This window comes from Pelobates fuscus, chromosome 4 (assembly GCF_036172605.1).
Source record: "Pelobates fuscus isolate aPelFus1 chromosome 4, aPelFus1.pri, whole genome shotgun sequence".
Classification (NCBI taxonomy): Eukaryota; Metazoa; Chordata; class Amphibia; order Anura; family Pelobatidae; genus Pelobates; species Pelobates fuscus.
Genome location: NC_086320.1, coordinates 63,623,492 through 63,648,251, shown reverse-complemented (window position 1 = coordinate 63,648,251; position 24,760 = coordinate 63,623,492). Strand labels below are relative to the sequence as shown.

Here is a 24,760-nt window from a genome sequence, read left to right as displayed (position 1 = left end):
CTGAAAAGGACAGGTCTCCTATATGGCACTGTAGCTTCACGAAATAGTGCCAAAGACATACAATGGGGGTACCGTTGTACTCAGCAGAAGTAACTGAACACATAATAAAACTTTGTACAGGAATAGCACACACCAACTTTACAAAATACACATGAGAAGTTCTTTGTTATACGTTTGTGTGCGAAAACCCCCAAAAAACACAATTTTACTCCAATATTTAGCAGAGGTTGGCGGTAAAATGGCTACGTAGAAAGTGTCAAAACAACCTTAGGTAAATAGCCTGTGATGTCTACTTTATATAAATATATACTTTTGTGTGGCAATTTTGTTTTATTTTATGGCTATTAGGCTTACAAGACAAACATACCAAATTCTAAAATCGCTCCACATTAAAATTTTATTTTACTCCTTGTGCTTTGTGACCTGTAACTACCAAAAAAAACTTAAAATCCCAGACACATTATATATTCTGTAAATCAGAACAAATAAATGAATTTATTTTTAATTACTTTCCTTAACCTGCACTAATTATGCACACATTATGATTGCAAAAACTGTAAAAAAAAAACAATATTTTTCTTTTTTTTGCATTTTTCTGTATTTTTTTTATAATAAGTAAGCATTTATATATATATACGTTATATCAAATTAAAGCCCTTTCTGTCCTTTAAAAAACAGTATATAATATGTGTCGGTGCAATAAATGAGAGAGATGCAAATTGCAGTTGAACGCAAACAGCAAGAAAATGCAAAAATTGCTTGTGTCATTAAGCGTAAGTCAAGCTTCTGAAGCTCTGTCCTTAAGGGGTTAAATAATTGTATCTCAATCTCTAAATTGAACTTTAATCACACACAGGAGGCTCTTGCAGGGTCTAGCAAGCTATTAGCATAGCAGGGGATAAGAAAATCTTAATTAAACAGACCTTGAAATAAAGAAAGCCTAAATAGGTCTCTCTTTACAGGAAGTGTTTATGGAAGGCTGTGCAAGTCACATGCAGGGAGGTGTGACTAGGGTTCATAAACAAAGGGATTTAACTCCTACATGGCAGAGGATTGAGCAGTGAGGCTGCAGGGGCATGTTCTATACAACAAAACTGTTTCATTAAGCTAAAGTTGTTCAGGTGACTATAGTGTCCCTTTAATATTTTATATGGCAAATTAAAATCACTTTAAGCACATGTTTAGTGAGTTAGAAGACTTTAAAATGTTACACTGTGTTTTACAATCAAGGCTGACATGCAGCACACATTTTGCAGCCCATCATTAGATACAATGCTGTATTATCCCTCCCTGTGGCAGAGCCCAGCCTCATGTGATCCTCCCTGCTCAGAGCACATGCTCTGTCTGCCAAGCAATCACTGAGACCACAACACAACAAGGCCACGCCCACCAACAAACCCCGCCCATACATCAACCGCCTGCAGCCCTCGAGCTTCAAAGGCGGTTGAAAAAAAAAAAAAACAAGCCGTGGTCAGCGTTAGCCAATCAGAGCAGCGATGGGCGTGGCTTCCACCCTCGACACATAAGGCCTCCTGTCATTGACAAGCGGGAAAGGCGTGGCCACTTGGATCCGAGCTGGCTGGTTCCCCTCCGCCGTTGCTGTTGAAGGACGGGCGCACGCCGTTACGTCACGGGCGGGGATCGGTTCTCCTCAGCAGGCGGCAGAGCACAGTGTGTGACAGCAGGTACACCCCCCATCCTCCCACCCCCAGTCTGTCTCTGTCTGTCTGTCCGCCCCATGTCGGACCGTCCAACCCCCGCCTCTCCTGCCTGGACCGGTCCTGTCCGCCGGGCGGCTGCCGGGAGTGGATGTTCGCGGCTGGCTGTGACAGGAGACTGTGTGTGTGCCGCGGGCCCAGGCGGGTCGGTAAGTAGGAGTCCGTCCGTCCTCTCTATGGGTGGGAGGGGGTGGCAGGCCCGCTCGGGCCCTCTCTGGAGAGAGCTCTGGACAGGAAAGGGTTAACGTCCTGTTTAACCACTCAGTGGCTGCAGAGCTCCCGATGGCACATCGTGTGTTCAACAATCCTAAAACTACAAGTTACCAATGGGCTGCTCCTATTATTAATTATAAGCCAGTCCATGCCATGTAGGTGTATTACCCCATTACATGTAACAGAACATGCCATGTAGGAGTATTACTCCATTACATGTAACAGAACATGCCATGTAGGAGTATTACTCCATTACATGTAACAGAACATGCCATGTAGGAGTATTACTCCATTACATGTAACAGAACATGCCATGTAGGAGTATTACCCCATTACATGTAACAGAACATGCCATGTAGGAGTATTACCCCATTACATGTAACAGAACATGCCCCATTACATGTAACAGAACATGCCATGTAGGAGCATTACCCCATGGTGCCAGGCTTGTGATGGCTGTGAGGGCACGTTGGTGCATTCAATGAGTAGAAGGGGTTTTGGTGCCCGGAGTGTCCCTTTTTTTTTTTTTTTTTTTTTTTTTTTTTAGTAATCCTTGTGTTGTGTCAGCGTACCCTTCTCCTAAACAACTGTCACCGATTGGGGACCTTGATGAAGTTCCAAAGTCCCCCGACTGTGACATCGCTGCTGCTGGGGGGGGGGGGGGGGGCAGGTGCTGGTAAAGATGAGTTTACTTGTCCCTGGTGTGCGCTGCCATCTTGGTCTGGTAGGGTCCACTTCGGCGCCAATGTCACTGCTGTACTCTCGTGCATAGTTACATAGCTGAAAAGAGACTTGCGTTCATCAAGTTCAGCCTTCCTCACACTAGTTTTTTGCTGTTGATCCAAAAGAAGACGAATAAACCCAGTTTGAAGCACTTCCCATTTTGCAACAAACTAAGGGGGGAAAAAATCCTTCTTGACCCCAGAATGCATGCGTGAGAGTATAGCATTGAGATCTATGAAGAATCTCACAAGGTCTTGGGTGATGGCTGGGGGTATTGACTCGTGGACTCTGCCTTGTGTCAAAGAAGGTGAAATACAGAGACCATCATTCCTACTTGTCTCTATATAGACCTGACTGTAGTGGAATTCCAACACAGTCATAAGTATTTCATAAAGATTCTATCTGTATTAAATACTCCTTTTTTAATGAGGTTGACAGTGCCACATTAACACATTAGGAAATGTTGTATCTTCATACTTCGTTTAGGGGCATTAAGGAGAAATCAAGACTTTCATAATGGCACTGAGCTCCAAACGTGGATTTCTTGTGTGTATAATTTTATTGCAGCCTTAAAGGGACATGCAAAGCACTATAACCATTTGAGTGCACTGTAGTGGTTATGGTGCCTGGAGAGCCCTTGTATTGTCCAGCCATAAGAAGCTAAATGTTGGAGGGTTTGTGTTTTTTTTTTTTTTTTTTCACTTCACATGGTGACTAAAGCGCACAGCTGATGAATTAAAGGGACACGTCAAACCACTTAACAAGTGCATGTTAATGTAGTGATTTCTGTGCACAGATGCTGTCCATGTGAAACCCCAGTGTTTAAATGTGGCAGACTGACAGCTGCTAGAAGAACATACTTCAATTGCGTTCAGCACCATCATGCATGGCATGATGCAGAACATGTCCAGTGCTTCTCATAGACAAACATTGAATTAATGCAACTTTCTTTGAAGCATCAGATTGCTGGAATGTGGTACTTTGTCTCCATTGCGACTCTAAGGACTGGATTGTCCATAATTGATCATGGCTTCCTTAAGGAGACTGTTAGTGCTGGAACACATGCTAGTTTTAAGGAGTCTTTACAAGGAGAGAAGAACCCTCTAACTTAAACAAAATTAATTTCTAATGTTAAAGATATTTTTTGAACATTGGAATGTTCTGTTAAGTTCAAATGGGGAGAAAACTGATATTGCTAAAGTGGAACATAAGTTTGCAGTATTGCAATATCACAGAATTCTGAATGGACCCAGGGGGATTCATGTAAGTATAAGGGGACCAATAGAAAATAAAAAGAATCTTAAATGATCACCTTTGGATGACACTTGACCTTTCTTTATTATTGTGTGTGTGCCCATTCCAGTCTATAGAATATTGTGGAAATGTGGATATGCATCGTTTTATGTATGTATCAGATAAAATTCGTATCCTTTTTTTTTTTTTTTTTTCTTTTTATTGGACTAACGTTTTTTTAATAAGCTTTTGGGAGGACCCCCCCCCTTCTCAAGTCTGACGCTTTTCTGAGCAAGACAACACATAGAATTCAAAGTTGAGTTCTGATACAGGGATTTAAAGGATCATACCCATTCACATCCAGCAATGTGGTATACATGATTCATTGTACCAAAAATCTATGCATTTCTTTGGCTGCTGAACTGCTCTCACTATTGTACAGTTATTATCAAATGGTTTATATGGAAGATCATGCAAGCTCACACACAGAATGCCCATAGATAATATGCTTTCATTACAAGGTACAATAGGTATCTCTTGTGCCATGTGATGCTAGTTAACGGAAAATGTTCATGTGGAGGCACTTGCAGAAGAAGAAAATAGCCTGTTATTTCTATGCAATCCCAACATGGTCAACAACAATATTATGTATGTATGTATGACTGTCACACTTAAGCATCCGATAATACTGATATATCTCTATCAGTGACATATGTATATGTATATGTATGTGTGTGTGTGTGTATATATATATATATATATATATATATATATATATATATATATATATATATATATATATATATATATATATATATATATATGTATATGTGTGTGTGTGTGTATATGTCACACTTAACTGTCACACTTAAGCATTCGATAATACTGATATATCTATCTATCTATCAGTATTATCGGATGCTTAAGTGTGACAGTGCCACTTTAAACCTAGCTGAAACTGCTGGCATATTTATAACTCAAAGAAGAGTACGCTGACCTTTAGGAGAGACCTTCAGCTACACACGAGACACTTGAGTTTCATTAGAGGTTACTCTGTTTAAATGTGCTTCATACAAGTCTATGTCTTTACTTCTTTTGAGCCTATATTTATCCTCTTGTTTCTGTTTGTACTTAAGACTACTATTGATACAAACTGTCTTGGATTTAATAAAAGCTGTATAGCAAAATATAAACACACTCCTCTATTTTTAGCTATGCTATTCGGTTAACTAAAATGCAGTGTTTTGTGAAGAAACCCTTTTGTGTTTCAACTATGAGAATTTAAGTCTTTAGTAAAATATTTGCTTGTTTTGTGTCGTGTGTGTGTGTTTATTTTATTTTGTAAAAAAAAAAATATATATTTTCAAGTGTTCAGTGCTAGTTTTCATGGTGTCTGATAAATTATGTATCAATTTTTAACTTTTCTTCTTATGCCTCTCTAGGTATCTCAGACCGAAGCTGCTATCCGGCGTTCCTTTTGGATGCAATGTCGGTACCAAGTCAACTTCTCTATCCTCTTATAAGACACTGTGATCTTGGAAGAATATGCCGCTCCATATGCTCTTGCCACCATAAACATCTTTGCTGCTTGCCAAGCCAGCCTCCTGCAAATCCTTTCTGGTATGGATGTGGAAAAAGGTTTGCCTCAGCCTTTCACCATCCCAAAGAATGTATTCAAATAAGAAAATATGTCACCACTCCACAGAGGTTTTATCTAACCCCACCACAAGTCAACAGTATATTGAAAGCCAATGAATACAATTTCAAAGTTCCTGAGTTTGATGGGAAAAATCTAAGTTCAATCCTTGGGTTTGATAGTAATCAGTTGCCAGCCAATGCTCCAATTGAAGATCGCAGAAGTGCAGCTACATGTCTTCAGACCAGGGGGATGTTGCTTGGTGTGTTTGATGGCCATGCTGGATGTGCATGTGCACAGGCAGTTAGTGAAAGACTGTTTTATTATATTGCAGTTTCCCTTTTACCTCATGAAACCCTCCTTGAGATTGAGAATGCTGTGGAAAGTGGCAGAGCTCTTTTGCCCATTCTGCAGTGGCACAAGCATCCAAACGATTACTTTAGCAAAGAAGCTTCCAAGCTGTACTTCAACAGTTTAAGGACCTACTGGCAGGAATTGATTGACCTGTATACGGGGGAGACTACTGATGTTAGGGAGGCATTAATTAATGCATTTAAAAGACTTGATAATGATTTGTCTCTGGAAGCTCAAGTTGGAAATCCTAACTCCTTTCTCAATTACTGGGTCCTTAGAGTGGCTTTTTCAGGAGCTACAGCTTGTGTGGCTCATATAGATGGTGTGGACTTGCATGTTGCCAACACTGGTGACAGTAGGGCTTTGCTTGGTGTACAGGAGGAAGATGGTTCTTGGTCTGCAGTGACAATGTCTCACGATCATAACGCCCAAAATGAGTCTGAAATAAAACGTATCAAATCTGAACACCCTAAAGAAGAAGAAAAGAGTGTTGTCAAGCAAGAAAGGCTACTTGGCCTATTAATGCCTTTCAGAGCTTTTGGAGATGTTAAGTTCAAATGGAGCATTGACCTTCAAAAGAGAGTTGTGGAGTCTGGTCCTGATCAGTTAAATGACAACGAGTACACAAAATTCATCCCTCCTAACTACCATAGCCCACCTTATTTAACTGCTAAACCTGAGGTTATTTATCACAAGTTAAGACCCAAAGATAAATTTCTCATATTGGCTACAGATGGCCTTTGGGAAACCATGCATAGACAAGATGTGGTGAAAATTGTTGGAGAGTACCTGACAGGGGTCCACCATCAGCAGCCAATAGCTGTAGGTGGATACAAGGTCACCTTAGGACAAATGCAAGGGCTCCTTATGGAAAGGAGAGCAAGAATTTCCTCTGCGTTTGAAGATCAAAATGCAGCCACCCACCTTATACGGCATGCAGTGGGCAATAACGAATTTGGAGCTGTTGATCACGAACGTCTTTCAAAGATGCTTAGTCTTCCAGAAGAACTGGCTCGCATGTACAGAGATGACATTACAATTATAGTGGTTCAGTTTAATTCTCATGTAATTGGATCATGTCAAAATCAGGAGCAGTAAATTAAACATCTCTTCTGTTTACCAAAGAGGTGCAGGAGAAGGACTATAGTAAAGTTGAGTTACCTGAAGTCTGCTTTGAGATTAATACTCTAATCATAACGTAATAATTTGAAAAGGGGACAATATTGAAACAGCATGATTATAAATTATTTTTCTTCTAAAGCACTGTTTTGCCTACTGAAAGCTCAACACTATAACTGCAAGTTATGCAACTTTGACACTACAGTTAATATTTGCAAGCAGTTTTATTCCAGACTAGTTCTTTTTAGGATCAGGTAACCGGATGAATGAAATAAACCAACCTGGGGAATTACGCAGTCTAGAATTCTTTAAATTCACCCCCAGCCTTTATTTAATGTCAACAATGTTCAGCTGCAGCCACTTGGTCTCCACAGTCCCATTGCTGTGACTCTTTACACTTAACCTTTCAGAGTACTTCTGATTGTATTGGTGTAAAAAGAAAATAAGCTGCAGTATAACTTCTTTGGGTTCAGCCAGCACCATTACACCTTCTGAAAATCCATATTAAAATTTGTACTTCTGCTTATTAATCGTACATATCCAATCTTTAAACTGCGTTTCAAATATATTCTTATAAACCATGTTAAGTCTGTAAATTTAAGGATGACTCAATTTTCAGTTCTTTATGTAGTCTTTCTTTTGTTCCAGAGAATACATCGTTTTCATCTGTACTTTTTATACTGCGATTTAACCGTATATATCTTGAGATTTTAATGGTTTTGGTTTCCCTCTTCCATATGCACTACTCAAGCCATAGGTCAAATGGGAAATTGTTTCAGGATAAGAGTCCCAGAACAAATCTTTGGTCTGCAACAGGTCTGTTGTATCTCAGCGGCTTAATCTGTCATAAAGAGGGCTTGTGTTAAGGGGTACAGATAAGCTGTTTATGTATTGTACTTTACATATGTCTTTGGGTGTAAGATGGAGAGCAAACTAGTTCAGTATTTTGTTCCTTACTGCTGCCAACACCAATGGTAGTGACTTGAGGTTTTCTGAGTATTCTACTGGAAAAAAAAAATCAGCGTGTGCTTAAAAAAGCTATAGATCTGTCACTAAACCCAGGAAGATTTTTGACATGGAAAATTCTCAATTCCCTGTCCAGTTAATAAAGTTCATTGGGACTTGTCTAATCACCCCATTACACATGGAAGAGTTAATTTGGGACCCTTGGTTTTACTGCTTAATGCATTGTGTAATGTATATTTCTAACTTGTGATAACAATTTTATCTTAGGCTTGTGGGACAACTCCCCACCTCCCCCTCCCAGCATCCCTGTATTTTCTAATATTGGTTGATTTACAAGTGTGTTGGTCAAATGACTTGTACAGTACCACAGTTAAGAAAACAGTCTAACTCAGTTGTTGAGTTAAAACTTATTTTATATTTGTTACATGTCACATTGCTGTAGACTATGCTATAAAGCCAATCTTAACTTTGACAATGGCCTGCTGTTTGTAAATTTCATTGCAGATAACGGAGTCTGGTCATCTTAATGACAAACTATAGCAATCTTGAGCTATGATTGCAAGCTTTATCATATTAGACTGTTTATATTTGATAATGGTACTTTGAAGTTCAGCACTGCATGAACCAATGCAAACTACTTTTGGCATGGTCCCTATATTCAGATATATGTAAAGGAATATTATAGAATCTACCCCTCTGCAAAAGCAAATGCATAGGAATGTCTCCTGTTTTTGGTTGCATTATTGGAGATTTTTAATTGAACTATACATTTTGATTGCTCAACCAGAACATCTCTAACTGCATGTAATCTGTGTTAAGGTATACATTTTGCGTTTAAGAGCATAACTATCCACTAGAAACAGGGTACATAAATCCTGTGGGTGAATGGGCTTTTGTAAATATCCTTTTAAAATGTGTGTATATATATACCCGTCGTATGTGTGTAATGTCTACAGCTTTGGAAACCTTTCTGTGCCCTCCATAAGCGTGTCTACCCCGGCAACACAATCCTCTTTCCAACTCTTTGCATCATTGCTTGCATTCTTGCATATGCATTAGAATACCTATACTGAAAAGCCTGTTCAGATGACTGTTAACATTGTCTTCCATGAACATTCTCCTGGATATTCTCGCTCACTTGCATTTATCTAAGACGTGTATCTATTGCAAGAGAAAATGCTGATGTCTATTATCTAGAAGGGTATGTAAATAGATATGCAAGAATCTTCCAGCTTCTGTAAGTTGAGTAAGAAAAGCCCTAAGCTGTGCTGGTAATTTCTGGCATACACTGAACTATCTGTGGTCAGAGGAGTCTGTTGCATGTGGCAGGTTTATGCTAGTGTAGTAAGTTAATTTTATTTTTGACAGTTGCCTTTAGGCTAAAATGTAATGTGGGATCAATCCCAAACAGTCGATGTGATCCGAACATCCTGACCCATGTAAGAGGCACCACTGCATTTGAAGCAAAACAGTGGTGCTTGTGGTGGTTTCTATAGGCTAATTAACCCCTTAAGGACCAAACTTCTGGAATAAAATGGAATAATGACGTGTCACACACATCATGTGTCCTTAAGGGGTTAAATTTAATTGAGGAAAGTTAATTTGTATCGCATTTGTAAACATTCTAAAATTACCGTACATCTCTTTACAATGACTTGTTAGCTTTTCTTCATATCTGGTAAATAACTTTTTAAAATCCCTTCCAAATGGATCAATCAGAGGGGTTTCCATGGCAATTGATTTACTTTTTCATGAACTGCTTTATAAATGAATTATTTGTCTGGCCTTTCATGATGAGTTGGACCATAACTAGTTGTCCTGAATGACTTTTATACATGGCAATAAAGTGTGCATTACAACTTAGTGTAGTGCTTATGTTACCTTCGGTGCACTGGTCTCCTGGTTTAATATTAAACTAACTGACCTCTCCTTTCTTGGCTGCTTTGATAAGGAACTCATTTTTGTTTTTCCCATGTCAATTTGTCCAACCGAGCTCCAACTCTAACCATTTACTCAGCATCATAACTACTACAGCAAGCTGTAGTTGTGTAGCTTAGAATGCCCCTTTGAACACAAGTTTGGAAAAATATCTATCTTCTGTACTGTATTAATGTTCCAAAATAAAAAATGGTTCTGTCGTGACCATTGATTTATGATGCCTCTAGTCTTCCTGGACAATCAAACTACATTGTTGACCAGTTTACCAAGTGTTCTACTTAAACTATAATTGGCTGACCACCATAGCCTGGATGAAGGTACCAGCATGTACATAATGTAAACGGTAAACTTTTTATTTAAAACTAACCTCCGAATTAGGGGGTGATCAGCATGTTTCCATTAAAGAACCACTGGTTTTGTCTTGATTTGTATTAACAGAATAACTTTGCTGTGGAGGTATTGTAGAGCAGTAACATTGCCTCTGTCCTTCAAGTAGTTGAGCATCCATCCTTTCTTGCTTTTTGTTGATAAATGTACTGTATTTTATTTAGGTCAAATATCCATTGTTACTTTCCGTTTTACTAGCTTCACATGCTGTTAATATTGTATTGAAAAGATGTCTGAAATTAAATCTTTGTTAAAACTGTCTGATGTAGTTGACTACTGTCTTTGTTTCTAGGGAAAAGTCTTGTTTAGCATAAGCATATAAAACGGAAAATTGTGCTGTTACACAACTGCATGTCTAAAACTGTAATAAAAAAAATACATTTTTGAGTTAAAGGAACACTCCAATCATCATAACCACTACAGCCAAAACTTGAAAAATAAACCATCCTTAACTTGTTCTGTACCATCGACCAGTACATAAGTTAGATGGTGCTTTGAGAATGCTGCATAGCAACATTTTCAAAATTAAAAAAAAAAAGCTGTTATTCAGACGAGCTCCAGTCCATTGTACATTTGTGTATACTAATATGATGTCATTCTGAGATTAATTAAAGGGATACTATAGTGCCAGGAAGACAAAGCTGTATTTCTGGCACTATTGCTCCCTCGTACCCCCTCTCACCAGTAATTAAAGGGTTAAAAATCCTTTTATTTACATGCCTGATCCTAGCGCCATTGTCCCTTGGCACTAGGTTGATGATCCTCCTCCGATGAGCAGGCACTAATGCCCAATGGCTGCACACTTTATACCTCCATTATAGGAAATTCTGACGTTGGATGTCCTCACGCAGAGCATCAGAACGTCCAGTGTCCGATACAACCCAAAGGTCTGTTTTTGATTCTGAAAGATCTCTAGTGGCTATCTGGTAGATGGCCACTGGAGGCAAACTTAGTGCTACAATGTAAACATTGCAGTTTCTCTGGAACTGCAATGTTCAACATTGCAGCACTAAGCGCAAAAGGGACATTGCTCCCAGATCACTTCAATTATCTAAAGTGGTCTGGGTGCCTATAGTGTCCCTTTCTTTTACTTTTTTTTTTTTTTATATCATTCTAAGCAACATTATTCACTAAAGTGAGCATAAAATTTTAAGGATAAAAAGAAAGCATATCTGACTATTTTGGCTTTAAATTTAAAATAAGTTTTGTAGGTTCAGGCTTTAGTAAATAACCCAACCAATGTCCTCTCCAGGAAATGATGTCATTCTTTAAGAGTTTGTATACAAAGTAGCTGGCTTGATTTTTACCCTTCCCATTTTTATTAGGGTTATTTTAACCCCTTTTTGACCAAGGACCTACCTGGTACGTCCGACAAACTGGCCAAGGAACGTGGACATACCTGATACGTCTGCAGCTAATTAGAGCGTAGAAGCGATCATGACTGCTTCCAGTAGCTCTAATAGTATTGCAGCGATGCCTCTCTGTCGAGGCATCGCTGCAATACCCCCTCACTGCCAGGCCGCTGGAGAACACCCCCACCCACTCCCCAGAGCGATCACTTCCGGGTTGCTCCACATGGAGTGAGGCAGAGCATCGGAAGCCATCAGGCAGGCTTCCACAGCTCTTCCTGTACAGAGTGCCTCGAGGGGTTGATGCACTCGGTTAAAAGAAAAATTAAATAATTTACCCCCTACTCTCCCTCCTTTTCCCATCTACTTACCGATCGGTCTTCCTCTTCTATGGCAGGACTGTCTGACAGTCTCCCCCTCTGCAAAAAAGGACCCCAGGGGCCATGTGACCGCTCTAAAAGAGCGGTCACATGGCTGCAATAGGTATCTATAGTGCTGCCATCAGGGGGACTGCCTGAACTGAAAATAGTTTAAAAAAAAAAAAAAAAAAAATGGTAATACAGTAAATGTTTTTATATTTTTATTTATATATCTCTCATTCTCTATCTTGTCATACAAAGTGTATTTTTTTTTAATATATACATTTAATAATATAAAAAATAAACTTAGAGTAAAATTACACGCATGTGTATATAGAACTATATATTGTGTATATTAAAAATTAATTAAAAGTAAACTATAAATTATATGTAATTTTATTTGAACTGTAGTTTGATAATATTTTTATATCAAAATACACTTAGAAGAAAAAAAAAAATAATATACACAGAATCAAGCAGCGCCAGCAGTTTGTCCTGGCAGAGAGCAGCTGTTTTCCCCCTTTTAAAAAATGTATTTATTTAGTTTTTTTTCTCTGCCAGAGCCTTCGGAAAGCCACTGCGTATCTTACAGATAGTGCTGCAGACCAGTCTCAAATCCAAATAACTTTTTTTTTTTGAGGGGTATGTATCCCTTGTTCATTAGAACCCAAACAATTTTTCCGCTAGCCACCGGGATCCCCCAGGTTGCCCTGATGTAGTTTGGACTATCTTTACCTTCATATACTCTGAAGGTATAAACATACCTGTTATGGTTACCTCCAGGCTAGCTGGAAGCTGGACCACTTGGATATCCTGGTTCCCAAGTGTGGAGAGAGAAAAGAGCTGCTCTTGTCAGCATCCCACGATAATCCTGCAAATGTGAAACAATCCCATTAGCTATGGTACAGCTAGGATACACTCTTCCCTACAAAACGAGTCGAGGCTGCGATTTGAGGGTCAAAACGAACTGGCTTTAATGACACACAGGCATGGCAATTTATGCAAGTCCATAGGTCCAGGGACAACCCCCTCTGGACCTGATGGGATACAGGACAATACAATATTTTAACCAATAACATTACACTGTATCCTTTGAAAAGGTACCTGCCCACCTTGGAAATAATGGGTTCGAACGGTTATACTAACCCGGAAAAAAAAAATGATAATAGGCGCTCGCTATAGTAATTGGTGAACAGGCAGCAGTATACAGAACAAGGATTCCCCAAACCTTGTGAGTAGATAACAGGAAACAGAAAAGAAGGCGTATACCGCGCCTAGTGATTTATAGATGCAGAAAATACATACATATATTCTTGGATATTCCAATTGGTCACAACCTCGGAAAAAACATTAAGATAAAAGATAATAGTGCAATACAGTAAATATTAAAGCAGTAAGTATGGCTATGTACAGTCCACTCACATTTGGATGAGCTATAACAGAGCTCGGCTGTGATGCGCTTGGACGGTACAATCCCCGCCTCTGGATTTGTTGTAGTTGCCACGAATATTTTCAAAGTGCAGTATGCGTAGTTGATATAAAAAGGAAAATAGCAGCTAATAGTGAAGTACTAATAGTATGATTGATAATAAATAGTATTGTACTTACAATTTCTAGAGCATATAACTTGCTCCAATAAACAGCTTAGGTGGTATAATCCCCACCAAGGATATATTGGATCCAGGAAGTAAAAAAGGATGAGTATAAAAAGTAATTAAAAAAGTATACTTCAATATAATCAAACAAATTAGAAAATAACAAAGGATAAAAAAAGGTGTTTGATTACATTAAAGTATACTTTTTTTAGTTACTTTTTATACTCATCCTTTTTTACTTCCTGGATCCTGTATATCCTTGGTGGGGATTATACCACCTAAGCTGTTTATACTGGAGCAAGTTATATGCTCTAGAAATTGTAAGTACAATACTATTTATTATCAATCATACTATTAGTACTTACGTTACTATTAGCTGCTATTTTCCTTTTTTATATCAACTACGCATACTGCACTTTGAAAATATTCGTGGCAACTACAACAAATCCAGAGACTGGGATTGTACCGTCCAAGCGCATCACAGCCGAGCTCTGTTATAGCTCATCCAAATGTGAGTGAACTGTACATAGCCATACTTACTGCTTTAATATTTACTGTATTGCACTATTATCTTTTATCTTAATTTTTTTTCCGAGGTTGTGACCAATTGGAATATCCAAGAATATATGTATGTATTTTCTGCATCTATAAATCACTAGGGGCGGTATACGCCTTCTTTTCTGTTTCCGGTTATACTAACCCAATTATCTCCAAGCGCATAGAAACACCACGTTTTATACCCACGTGAAAAACCACATAAAAATACATAACTTTAATGTTTTAATACGAACATAGCCCATTCTACCAGTCTTTAGATAGCTCGGATCTGAGCGCACAAGATATGCGAATTGCGCTCAGATCTCACAAACAGTGTATGCTGGTTCTATATTACAAAGTCTGCTCGTTGGCTTTCCACGAACGGAGATGACAACCAGCATCTGAGCGGAGTTCGCGCAAACCTTTGGCCGATTCTAGTTCCATAGTTTTTAGGCTTGGGTCCTGCTGGGTATTGAAAAATCTCAAAACATGGCCGCCGCCTCCTGTTCGGTAAACGAACAGTGCCCACCGTGAAAGAGGTACTTAATCTGCGGTTACCCGCAAGAACCACATGTTAATTGAGGCTACACGCCAGTGTGCAGGTGGTCGTCGTTCGGTAGTCTTTCGTCAGTTTAATACGTACTCCGTTTGGTTAATTGTAAATGAACGGGACCACTCTGGGGCCAGTCAATTAGGCCACGGTTAACCACAAACTGCAGCTTCCTGGAGGTTAATTATGGGCACACTCCTCTCATAGGGTGGTCGACCGTTCGTCAAGTCTTTCGGTTGTTCCAAGGGTGACTGGGGTTAAGTGGCGGCACACGCCAAGGGCTGGGTGGTCGGTTGTTCGTATGTACGAATGAGTAACCATGCTCATTCGTATAACGGGATTAAAAGCATCCAGATGGAAATAACAAAGAAACAGTATCCATTGTGGTGAACTAAAGTGATAGTCTTGTAGCATTCAGAGAGGCTTTTATAACAATACCCACTGCTACTTTCACATAACTTGTATAGCATGATGCCATACCGGGATCTTTTGGCTGGGATCTACACCCTGTTCCAAGTTATTATGCAAATTCTATTTAAGTGTCACAAAGATTAAATATTTTGTTTTTCAGTTTAACTCATGGATGGCATTGTGTCTCAGGGCTCTTGATCACTGAAAACAATCTCAGATACCTGTGATAATTAGATTGCCAGGTGAGTCCAATTTAAGGAAAAACTACTAAAGGAGGGTGTTCCACATTATTAAGCAGAGCACCATTTACATGAAATATGGGGAAGAAAAAGGATCCCTCTGTTGCCGAAAAGAGTGAAATAGTTAAATGCCTTAGTCGAGGTATGAAAACATTAGATATTTCACGAAAACTTAAGCGTGATCATCGCACTATTAAGAGATTTGTGGCTGATTCAGAGCACAAACAGGTTTGTGCAGATAAAGGCACATTGAGGAAGATTTCTGCCAAATCCATGCATCGGATCAAGAGAGCAGCTGCTAAAATACCATTACATCGCAGCAAACAGATATTTGAAGCTGCTGGTGCCTCTGGAGTCCCACGGACATCAAGGTATAGAGTCCTCCAGAGTCTTGCAACTGTGCATAAACCTTCTATTCAGCCACCACTAACCAATGCTCACAAGCAGAAACTGCTGCATTGGGCAGAAAAATACAAGAAGACTAATTTTCAAACAGTCCTGTTCACTGATGAGTGCCGTGCAACCCTGGATGGTCCAGATGGATGGAGTAGTGGATGGTTGGTGGACGGCCACCCTGTTCCAACAAGGCTGCGATGTCAGCAAGGCGGTGGTGGAGTCATGTTTTGGGCCGAAATCATGGGAAGAGAGCTGCTCGGCCCTTTTAGGGCCCCCGAAGGTGTAAAGATGACCTCTGCAAAGTATGTGGAGTTTCTGACTGACCACTTTCTTCCCTGGTACAGAAGGAAGAACTATGCTTTCCGTAATAAAATCATCTTCATGCATGACCATGCACCATCTCATGCTGCAAAGAATACCTCTGCTTCAATGGCTGCTATGGGAATAAAAGGAGAGAAAGTCATGGTGTGGCCTCCATCCTCCCCTGACCTCAATCCTATTGAGAACCTTTTGGAGCACCCTCAAGCAAAAGATTTATGAGGGTTGAAGGCAGTTTACATCCAAACAGCATCTCTGGTAGGCTATGCTGGCATCTTGCAAACAAATTCAAGCAGAAACTGTCCAGAAACGTACAAGTTTAATGGATGCAAGACTTGTGAAGCTGCTCTCAAATAAGGGGTCCTATGTTAAAATGTAACGTGACCTGTTAAAATGTTGTTATAAGTTTGATTGAAATAGCTTTTTATTTCAGTAAATATGCTGCAAACACAACAAAAATTTTCAGTTCTTTACAACCTATAAAGTGTTTTGAAACTTACTGTGCGTAATAATTTGGAACAGTGCTTTGTAAGTTTTTTTTATGTTTAAAAAAAATACTGTTATTAGGAGGTTTGTTCAATAAAATTTGAATTGTACTCTTAATAGTTGATAACATGAGAATTATGCTGACTGTGATTTTACATCAATTATTTAGGTAAATGAGAAAAATATAATTTGCAAAATAAGTTGGAACAGGGTGTATTGCTTGAACCCCAGTCTACCCTTGTACTTCATGAGGACCCGTCTATACATATATTCTTTTGGGGAGTAAAAATTGTGCCAAATTCTTTATTCAAATGGTTAATTAGGGGGCGGATTTTATATAGTTTTATCATGCACTGAAGTGCAAAAAAAGCAGTATTGATTCATATCTGGGCCTACTCATGGTCTGGGAGAAAATGGGGGTATTGCATACTGAGCTTTTGGACCAGTACATGCAAATGCTGGGCTTTTTTTATAATGCCCGTTAGCATGGTTAGTGCCCAGAACTTGTTTTAATTCTGGCACACTGGTGGGGTACCAGCTCCCTTTTGTGGCAAGATATTGCGCTGCATAAATATTTGTCTGTGTAACAATCTGCCCTTAAAATTAATCCCCAAGGAACAGCTCCATAAAATCCTGGGAGTTATTGCTGGTCACGTCTACCTGAATACCAGGAGTGGCAGTGAACACTGGGATGTCGGGTACAAAATTGTTAGGGGGCACCCAGTTATCAGCGCCAGGAGCAGTGCCAAGGGTATTTTTCTTAATCTGTGTCTGGCAAGTAGTCACCCGCTGCACTCTCTGAGGCAGTGTTGGTTGCCTCAGAGTTGGCCGCTAATATATTATATGCCTCCTCGGCACTAAACCTTCTAGGCATGGTGAAATCTTAAAATTAACTTTAACTAAATAACATTAATTTTATTTACATTTTTTTTTGTTTAACTTTTATTTAATACTTTTTTCACTTTTTTTTTTTTTTTTAATTCTTTATTTTCTTGTGCATAAGAAAACTTAACAGATAAGCCAGTAGCGCCACATCAGCGGTTACAGGCAAATTCAATAGCAAGCTTTGACATGGCAGAGAAAATACAGCACATTTTTATATTTATGAGAGAAGACAGGCTACGAATACTTGAGTAGGACCATAGTAGTGTTGTTAGTCTACGTGTGCATGCTTGTATATTCGTATTGTGACTAGTGGGTGTGCAGGCTATGCAATCAAATGTTTGGTAGAGAGTGATAACTAAGATAAGCCTACAGTAGGCAAGATTCTTCTATGTAGATAGCAGTGGGAAGTCTCTTACTGTAGACCGTAAGTAAGGTACAGGCGACCAGCCTATTGTGTTGACAAAACAGGCAATATATATATCGTTGCAAAGTCAGTAGGCAGGACATGTGGTATGTCGTCCAGTACATCCTTAACTGCAGTGGTGTTTTAGCATGATAGTTCCATAGGCGCTCTTGGGCTGCGGGAAACCAGGCAAGCCCCTCTAAGTATATCCTCATATGTTGCTCCGGTGCCCCTGCAGTGGTCGCTGTTTGCCTGCTTCACAGGCCATGACCGCATGGTTGTGTAGACCGTTAGCATCTCGCTGGCTGCCCAGTGGTGACATAACGTGCCTGAAGGGAGTCTCTGGAGACTTAAAGTTCATGATGAGGTGATACAGCAGGTAATGAGGTGTTGGTGTGTTATGTGCCCACTGGTCTCTGCTGCTAATCCGGGAGTTCCTCTGAATGGCTGCAGAGCTTCCCCTTTCATGGTTGTAAGGTGTTGCGCTGTTTGGCTGGCTTGGTGTCTGTTTAAGCAGGTGGCTCTCGTCTTGCCGAGGTTGTCCCCGCAGGGGTAGGTGGTCGACTCACTGCTGGACTTGGTTTGTGGTTGCACATTTCGGTGAGTGGCCCGACTTTTCTTCCCTGGAGCCTCTTCGTGCAGGAGCTGTTGTAGCCGGGCACAGTGCCGCCGCCATCTTAGGAGATAGGCCTTTGGGGCACCCCGCCGCCCATCCACTACACATCTCAGATCCTCCGCAGTAGGGACCGGGATGACCCCCCCGGTCCACCCGGGGGGGGGGGGAATGGAGCCGGCAGGCATTTCGCGATGTCGGCTTGCGGAGTCCAGGAAGGGAGACCGTCTACGGCCGTCTACCCCGCACCCCCCCGAGTAGGCCGCAGTCCCCGAAGCCTCGTGCTTCCCTCTGGGGACCCGAAGCTCCCGATCTCGGGGTCTGCCACCCTGTCCACAGCCGATGTTAGGTCTCTATGGCTCTTTGCGAGTGTCAGAGCTACGATTTTTACCTGAGAGGCCAGATTTCTCCGGAGCCTCTCCTGCATGCGACCGGTCAGCATGGCGGTCCGGCTCCGCCCCCCCTTTTTCACTTTTTTTAAAACTCTTAACTTTCTAAAACTTATAAAAAAAAATAAAAAAAATTGGCCCCTGCGGGTAAAAACAAAAATCAGATCACCGCTAAACACAGTGCTTAAACCTAGCAAAGCAGAAATGCTTTGACTTAAAATAAACCACTTTTTTTTTTCTTTTTATTTTATACTTTTTAAAAACTTTCCAAAAACTTTCAACTTCCTAGCTACCCTACTGCGAGATTCCCCCATTTCCCCTAGTTTCCACCCACCACAGCTAACTAAATAACTGAAAATTAAAGGATAAATTACATATATTTAACCCCTGATGATTCAAAAAAAGAAAATAAACTCTGATCACAGTAAAGTACTGTGATCAGTATTGTGATAACAGCTGTCAGTGATCAAATGGTTAATCACTGGTAAATTTTCAATCCGGAGCGGGTAAAGAGGGTTTTGATACTTTAAAACACTTTGTGTCTGTCAGGGACACAAAGTTGCACATGATCCGTCTATATATATATATATATATATATAATATATATCCACACACCACACACCACCACCACCACCACCACCACCACCCCGTTTATGTTATTTATAACTGCGCTCAGTGGTGGTGTTTCTGCCCTCAGCCATGCTTGAGCTATTTGGACTACCAGATGAGCTAAACAGTCTAGGATAGGCTCTCCTGAAACTACTCGCAGACTGAAGCTGAAATCTTGTGATGCTGCTGGCTGCTCAGGCTCTTCTCGTGAGCAGAGTGTAGTGTCAGAGCGTTGCCGTGGTAACTCGTGCCAACAAACAGCTAGGCTCACTAGAGAGGAAGGGCCTGGTGGGTGAGGTTACGGAAATCTTCCCAGGCACCCTCTCTCCTGGCAGGGAAGAACGCAATGGCGTAGGGAGGGAGTTCTTCTTCCTTTCCCGCAGCTCTATAGAAATACTTATGCACATTTATAATATGGGGGCTGGGCCCTTGACAGGTGTACCCCCCTGATGGTGGCCCTGCCCCAAACAGTATGGACATCCCAGACCCTTGAAATTACACCCTGATGTCGATCCTGACTATCACTATGACTATGCAGCAGTGTGACTGGCATGCCACCTTAAGCCTGCACCGCCCCGGCTACATACCTACATAAAAAGCCGTGAGGTATGATGGTTAACCACAAAACTAGACAGTGGGAATATATAATCGCAAATAATCGACAGACCCTGTAATGTTGATGGATAGAGAAAGAAGGCACCAGGAATTTAAATTAATAAGAGCATTAATTGGACAAATCATACACCCCACGTGGTCTGCTCAATGTGACATTGGTGTGCCTTAGATTACGCATCATTTTGTGATAACTTTTTTCCACCACAGATGATCTATGCAGTGGCTTTGTCATTTCCCGTTTCAGCAGTAGGATATCCTTTCATCCTAGCCCCATTGGTGAAGTTTGAGGACATATTGAACAATGTTGAATGTTACACTGTTCTCTACTATAGTGAGTGAGAATTCAAAGTGAATTTAAAATTTAAGACGTGAGTAGCTGAACTAACAGCATAGCCCACTTAGACATTTTTTCATTTGATTGCATTTCGTAAATTTGACCTCCACTTATAATTTTGACTTTAGTGAATTACACTGTTACATATTCATAAACCATTGTACAGCGCTACGGAGTTTGCTGGCGCTAAATAAATAATAAAATAATAATAATAAACCATCTTAGACAATATTCCGTTGCATGCACATAGGACAAATCGGCATATTTCCTACACATACTCCATTTTGTGAGGGAAAACTATTGTGTAGGGTCATTACATCGGGTGCACTATGGCAAGAGAGTAAATGGTAGGCTCATGCATCATCAGTAGAATTCGTTCAGTGGGCTAATGCATCATCAGTAGAATTCGCTCAGTAGGCTAATGCATCATCAGTAGAATTCGCTCAGTGGGCTAATGCATCATCAGTAGAATTCGCTCAGTGGGCTAATGCATCATCAGTAGAATTCGCTCACTGGGCTAATGCATCATCAGTAGAATCTGTTCAACCCTTGGGTCGCAGGTTTAAATCCTGGCAGGGTTGACTCAGCCCTTCATCCTTCCGAGGTAGATAACATGAGTACCATTAAATTGGGTTATAGTAACAACCCCTGGATGTTGGGCTAAGGTAACAGCCCCAGGACGTACTTGAAAACCAGAGTAATCTGAATGTACCTTTTCTGGTTAAATACTTTATTATTATTATTCAGAGGTTGACATGTAATGTATGTAATTGGGAACAACAGGTAGTACATTTCTATACAGACTTTGGAGCATAAGGGTGGTATCAACAAACCGTCCTCTGAATCTGCAGCCTGAGTGAAATCAGGTCATTAAATTAATTCCAATAAAGGGCAATAGTTGTAAAAAATCATTTTTTTTTTAATGAGATCATTGCTCACTAGGTGGTGCTGTATGAATGCAAGAGACATTAGGTTACTACTTGTAATAGTCATTTAAAGGAAAAGTGTCATGGCACTTACTACTTTAGATAGCTCTCCTCATACTATCTATATATTGTGCTAATGACATTCCTAGCCGATGTGTAGATTTTGCACAAAAATAAACAAAACAGAAAATACAATTCTCCCCACTGTCAATCACTCTCTTGTAGACATGATGCAGATATCTGTTGGCAAGATAGGCTGCTCTCTTTGTTGCTTTTTAACATTCTTAACGGGTGTGCATGAGTTACGAGTACATTGTTTTCCCTCCCAGCAGCCCTCAAAAGAGCTGGGAACTATATCTAGTGTCACTCGGTTCATTGAGCAGGTGTGCTGTCATGAAGCCAAAATATCAGAATAATCACGGGGGACTGTGCCCAAGTATTGTGATGCTACCCAAAGAGAAACCGTGCCAGAGAGGTTAACACCGACCAAGAATAAGGATATGAGTAAGAATTAAAAACTATGGCAGATTCACTTTAAATTGCTTTTAAGTTTGTTTTTATATTCAAAACTGAACCACTAAACCTGTACAGTCATCAAAAGAATTATTATATATTTTACTCTCTTATAGTTGATGCCCTTTTATCACCAATCTAGGTGGTTAGTTGGTTATTTTTTTAAATTTTTTTCCAACCAACCATTATTGGTACCCTATATTATGGTAAACCCTTAAGAACCAGTGATGGAAAAATGATGTCATAACAAACTGGATTTTAAAGCTCCTACATGAAAATATAATGCCCAGTTACGTAAAGGTCGGAAGTCTGTATACAGTTGCTAATTTTTAATATGCAGAATAGGATCCAGATTGTGATTATGACATTAGATCTCATTGGTCCTAAAGGGGTTAATTCCTTTCTTCTCCTTCCCTGTATCAGATTTGAAATAATTTCTGAATAATTTTATTAATGGATCTGTGACTTCCTCTTAATTTGCCCCCCAAAACGTCTTTCTGAAGAACCATGTCCAGACTAGCTGTCACTTACAGACTAGTACTTCTTGTTTTTGGTTTGTACAGTCAGATGTCTGAAGTTGTCATCATTCATTTTATATGTGAACTCTTTTACAATTTCATTTATATTAGCTACACATCCTGCACATCACCCTGTGAGTGATGGGAGAGGTTTGAAAATGTTGTTTTTTTACTTATCTGCAATCTATGCTATGTCCACTATATCCAACTTCTATTTAGACTTGAACATTCGTATTGGGAAGTACAACAAAATGACCACAAATTGAGGTTTTCACGAACTCAATTTCATTCTGCACCATTTGGTCATCTGGACATTGCAGTGAACAGCCATAAAAAAAAACAAAAAAAACTTTTATACCTCTCTCACGACACCAATCGCCATACTGTGAGTGAGTGCATGTCTTATAAGCAGTGAGCAGCCAGGGGCTTATTGCTGTAATAAAACGGTAAACTAAAAGGTTATTTCTGCCCAATTTACTAGTAAATTGTCATGCACCCCCATGCCCCCAAGTTAATGGAGGGGCTAATTTATTTTAAAAATAAATACAATTAAAGGGGTACATAGTTCCCCCTGATGCCCCCACCTATACCGTAACTTGAATAAAATAAGTGGATGGAGGCTATTAAGATAAACTGGGGTGATATCCTTATGCTGACCAAGGGTAAGGCTACTTTACTAAACAGGGGAAAGATTTATGATGTCCCATAAGTGGGTGGTTACTCTAAAAATAATTGGCTTCCATAATTCTTAAATGGAACAAGTTCTTACTAGAGCTTGCTGCACATTCCAACTGATCAATCAGGGAAGAAGGACCTTTGTAAGAGAGGTGACCAATAGTGATGTCGCAAACATAAAATTTTCCGTTCGCAAACAGCGAACTTCCGCAAATATTCGCAAACGGGCGAACCGGGCGAACCGCCATAGGCTTCAATAGGCAGGCGAATTTTAAAACCCACAGGGACTCTTTCTGGCCACAATAGTGATGGAAAAGTTGTTTCAAGGGGACTAACACCTGGACTGTGGCATGCCGGAGGGGGGTCCATGGCAAAACTACCATGGAAAATTACATAGTTGATGCAGAGTCTGGTTTTAATCCATAAAGGGCATAAATCACCTAACATTCCTAAATTGTTTGGAATAACGTGCTTTAAAACATCAGGTATGATGTTGTATCGATCAGGTAGTGTAAGGGTTACGCCCGCTTCACAGTGACAGACCAAACTCCCCGTTTAACGCACCACAAACAACCGCAAACAGTCCATTTGCACAACTGCAAACTCCCCATTTGCACAAGGTTGGATACCAAGCTAGCCATGTCCCGTTCCTTGTCCTCACTGATGTCATTGAAGGTCTCTTCCTCCACCCAGCCACTTACAACACCAGGGGTCCCCGAAAGGTGACAACAAGCCCCCTGTATTTTTTTTTAAATGTACACTACTGTTACACTAGATATTAGTTGCACTGGTGTGACACTGTGCCCTGGCAGGCCCTGAAACGCACACGTGTGAAGGAAACTGACTGCTATTATATTACAGTCAAAAAAGTTTTTAGTTTTTTTTAAATGCAAGCTATTGTGACACCAGATATGAGTGGTGGCACTGGGCAAGTGGGCACAGTATACGCTGTGAGCCTGACACACACGCTGGCAGGCAGGCAGGCAACTGCAATTAGATTACACAAAAAAAAAAAAAGCAGACTGATGTTCTAGCCCTAAAAAGGGCTTTTTGGGGTGCTGTCCTTACAGCAGAGATCAGATGAGTCCTTCAGGACTGTAGTGGACACTGAATACACTAGCCTATCTATCGATTTCCCTATTAAATCAGCAGCAGCTACACTGTCCCTCCTCTCACTAGGAATGCAGCTTCCGGGGGGCGGGGCCTAGCTGTCATGGAGGAAAGACGCACTTTGTGTGAGCTCCCTCAATATCTCACTTTAAGCATCTATCAACAAGCGAATTTCACCCCAGAAGGGGATGACCCAGCAATGTTGCTCCTACCTGACCGACCTGACATGCTTAATAGCGGTCGGAAACTCGACAGAGTCTTACTTACCTCCGTGTGGCCTGGTGCTTACCGGGCGGGAGAGGCGGACGATCTCCCGATCCTGGGATGCCCAGGAGCAGCTACTTCCCGGCAGGAGCTCTGTTACCCCCCCCCCTCGGACCGGTGGGGGTTATCCCGGTCCACCCCTGAGAGGCTGTCTGGAGCTAATGGACGCACAGAGCACAGCCGCCCAGGCTGACATACTCATCTGCGACTCTCCCAATATGGCGGCAACCGCATGTCCTCCTGGTACCAGCAAAGCATGGCAGGATATTTAGTCTAAGCTGGACAGACTCTTTAATCAATTTTGGAAGCAAAACACAAGCAGGAAGCCCCAACAAGCTCCACCACAGCCCCAACAAGCTCCACCACAGCTAAGCGAAGC

At 40.6% G+C, this 24,760-nt stretch overlaps 1 protein-coding gene across 2 annotated transcripts; it reads left to right on the top strand.

Annotated features, from left to right (window-relative positions):
- Positions 1-1,559: 1,559 nt before the first annotated feature.
- Positions 1,560-8,445, top strand: PDP1 (pyruvate dehydrogenase phosphatase catalytic subunit 1). 2 transcript variants are annotated; one of them, XM_063451253.1, is made up of 2 exons: positions 1,560-1,685; positions 5,330-8,445. In XM_063451253.1, exon 2 carries the CDS (start codon positions 5,374-5,376, stop codon positions 6,973-6,975), a length of 1,602 nt encoding a protein of 533 aa, XP_063307323.1. In that variant the 5' UTR covers positions 1,560-1,685; positions 5,330-5,373; the 3' UTR covers positions 6,976-8,445. The 2 variants fall into 2 exon arrangements, with proteins under 2 accessions (XP_063307323.1, XP_063307322.1); XM_063451252.1 differs by lacking the exon at positions 1,560-1,685 and adding an exon at positions 1,711-1,867.
- Positions 8,446-24,760: the final 16,315 nt, after the last annotated feature.

Bases quoted from the DNA above. Each gene is read 5' to 3' on its own strand.
- PDP1 (XM_063451252.1), top strand. From the start codon at position 1,810: ATGTTCGCGGCTGGCTGTGACAGGAGACTGTGTGTGTGCCGCGGGCCC. The intron at 1,868-5,329 runs GTAAGTAGGAGT...ATGCCTCTCTAG, and splicing joins CCGCGGGCCCAGGCGGGTCG to GTATCTCAGACCGAAGCTGC.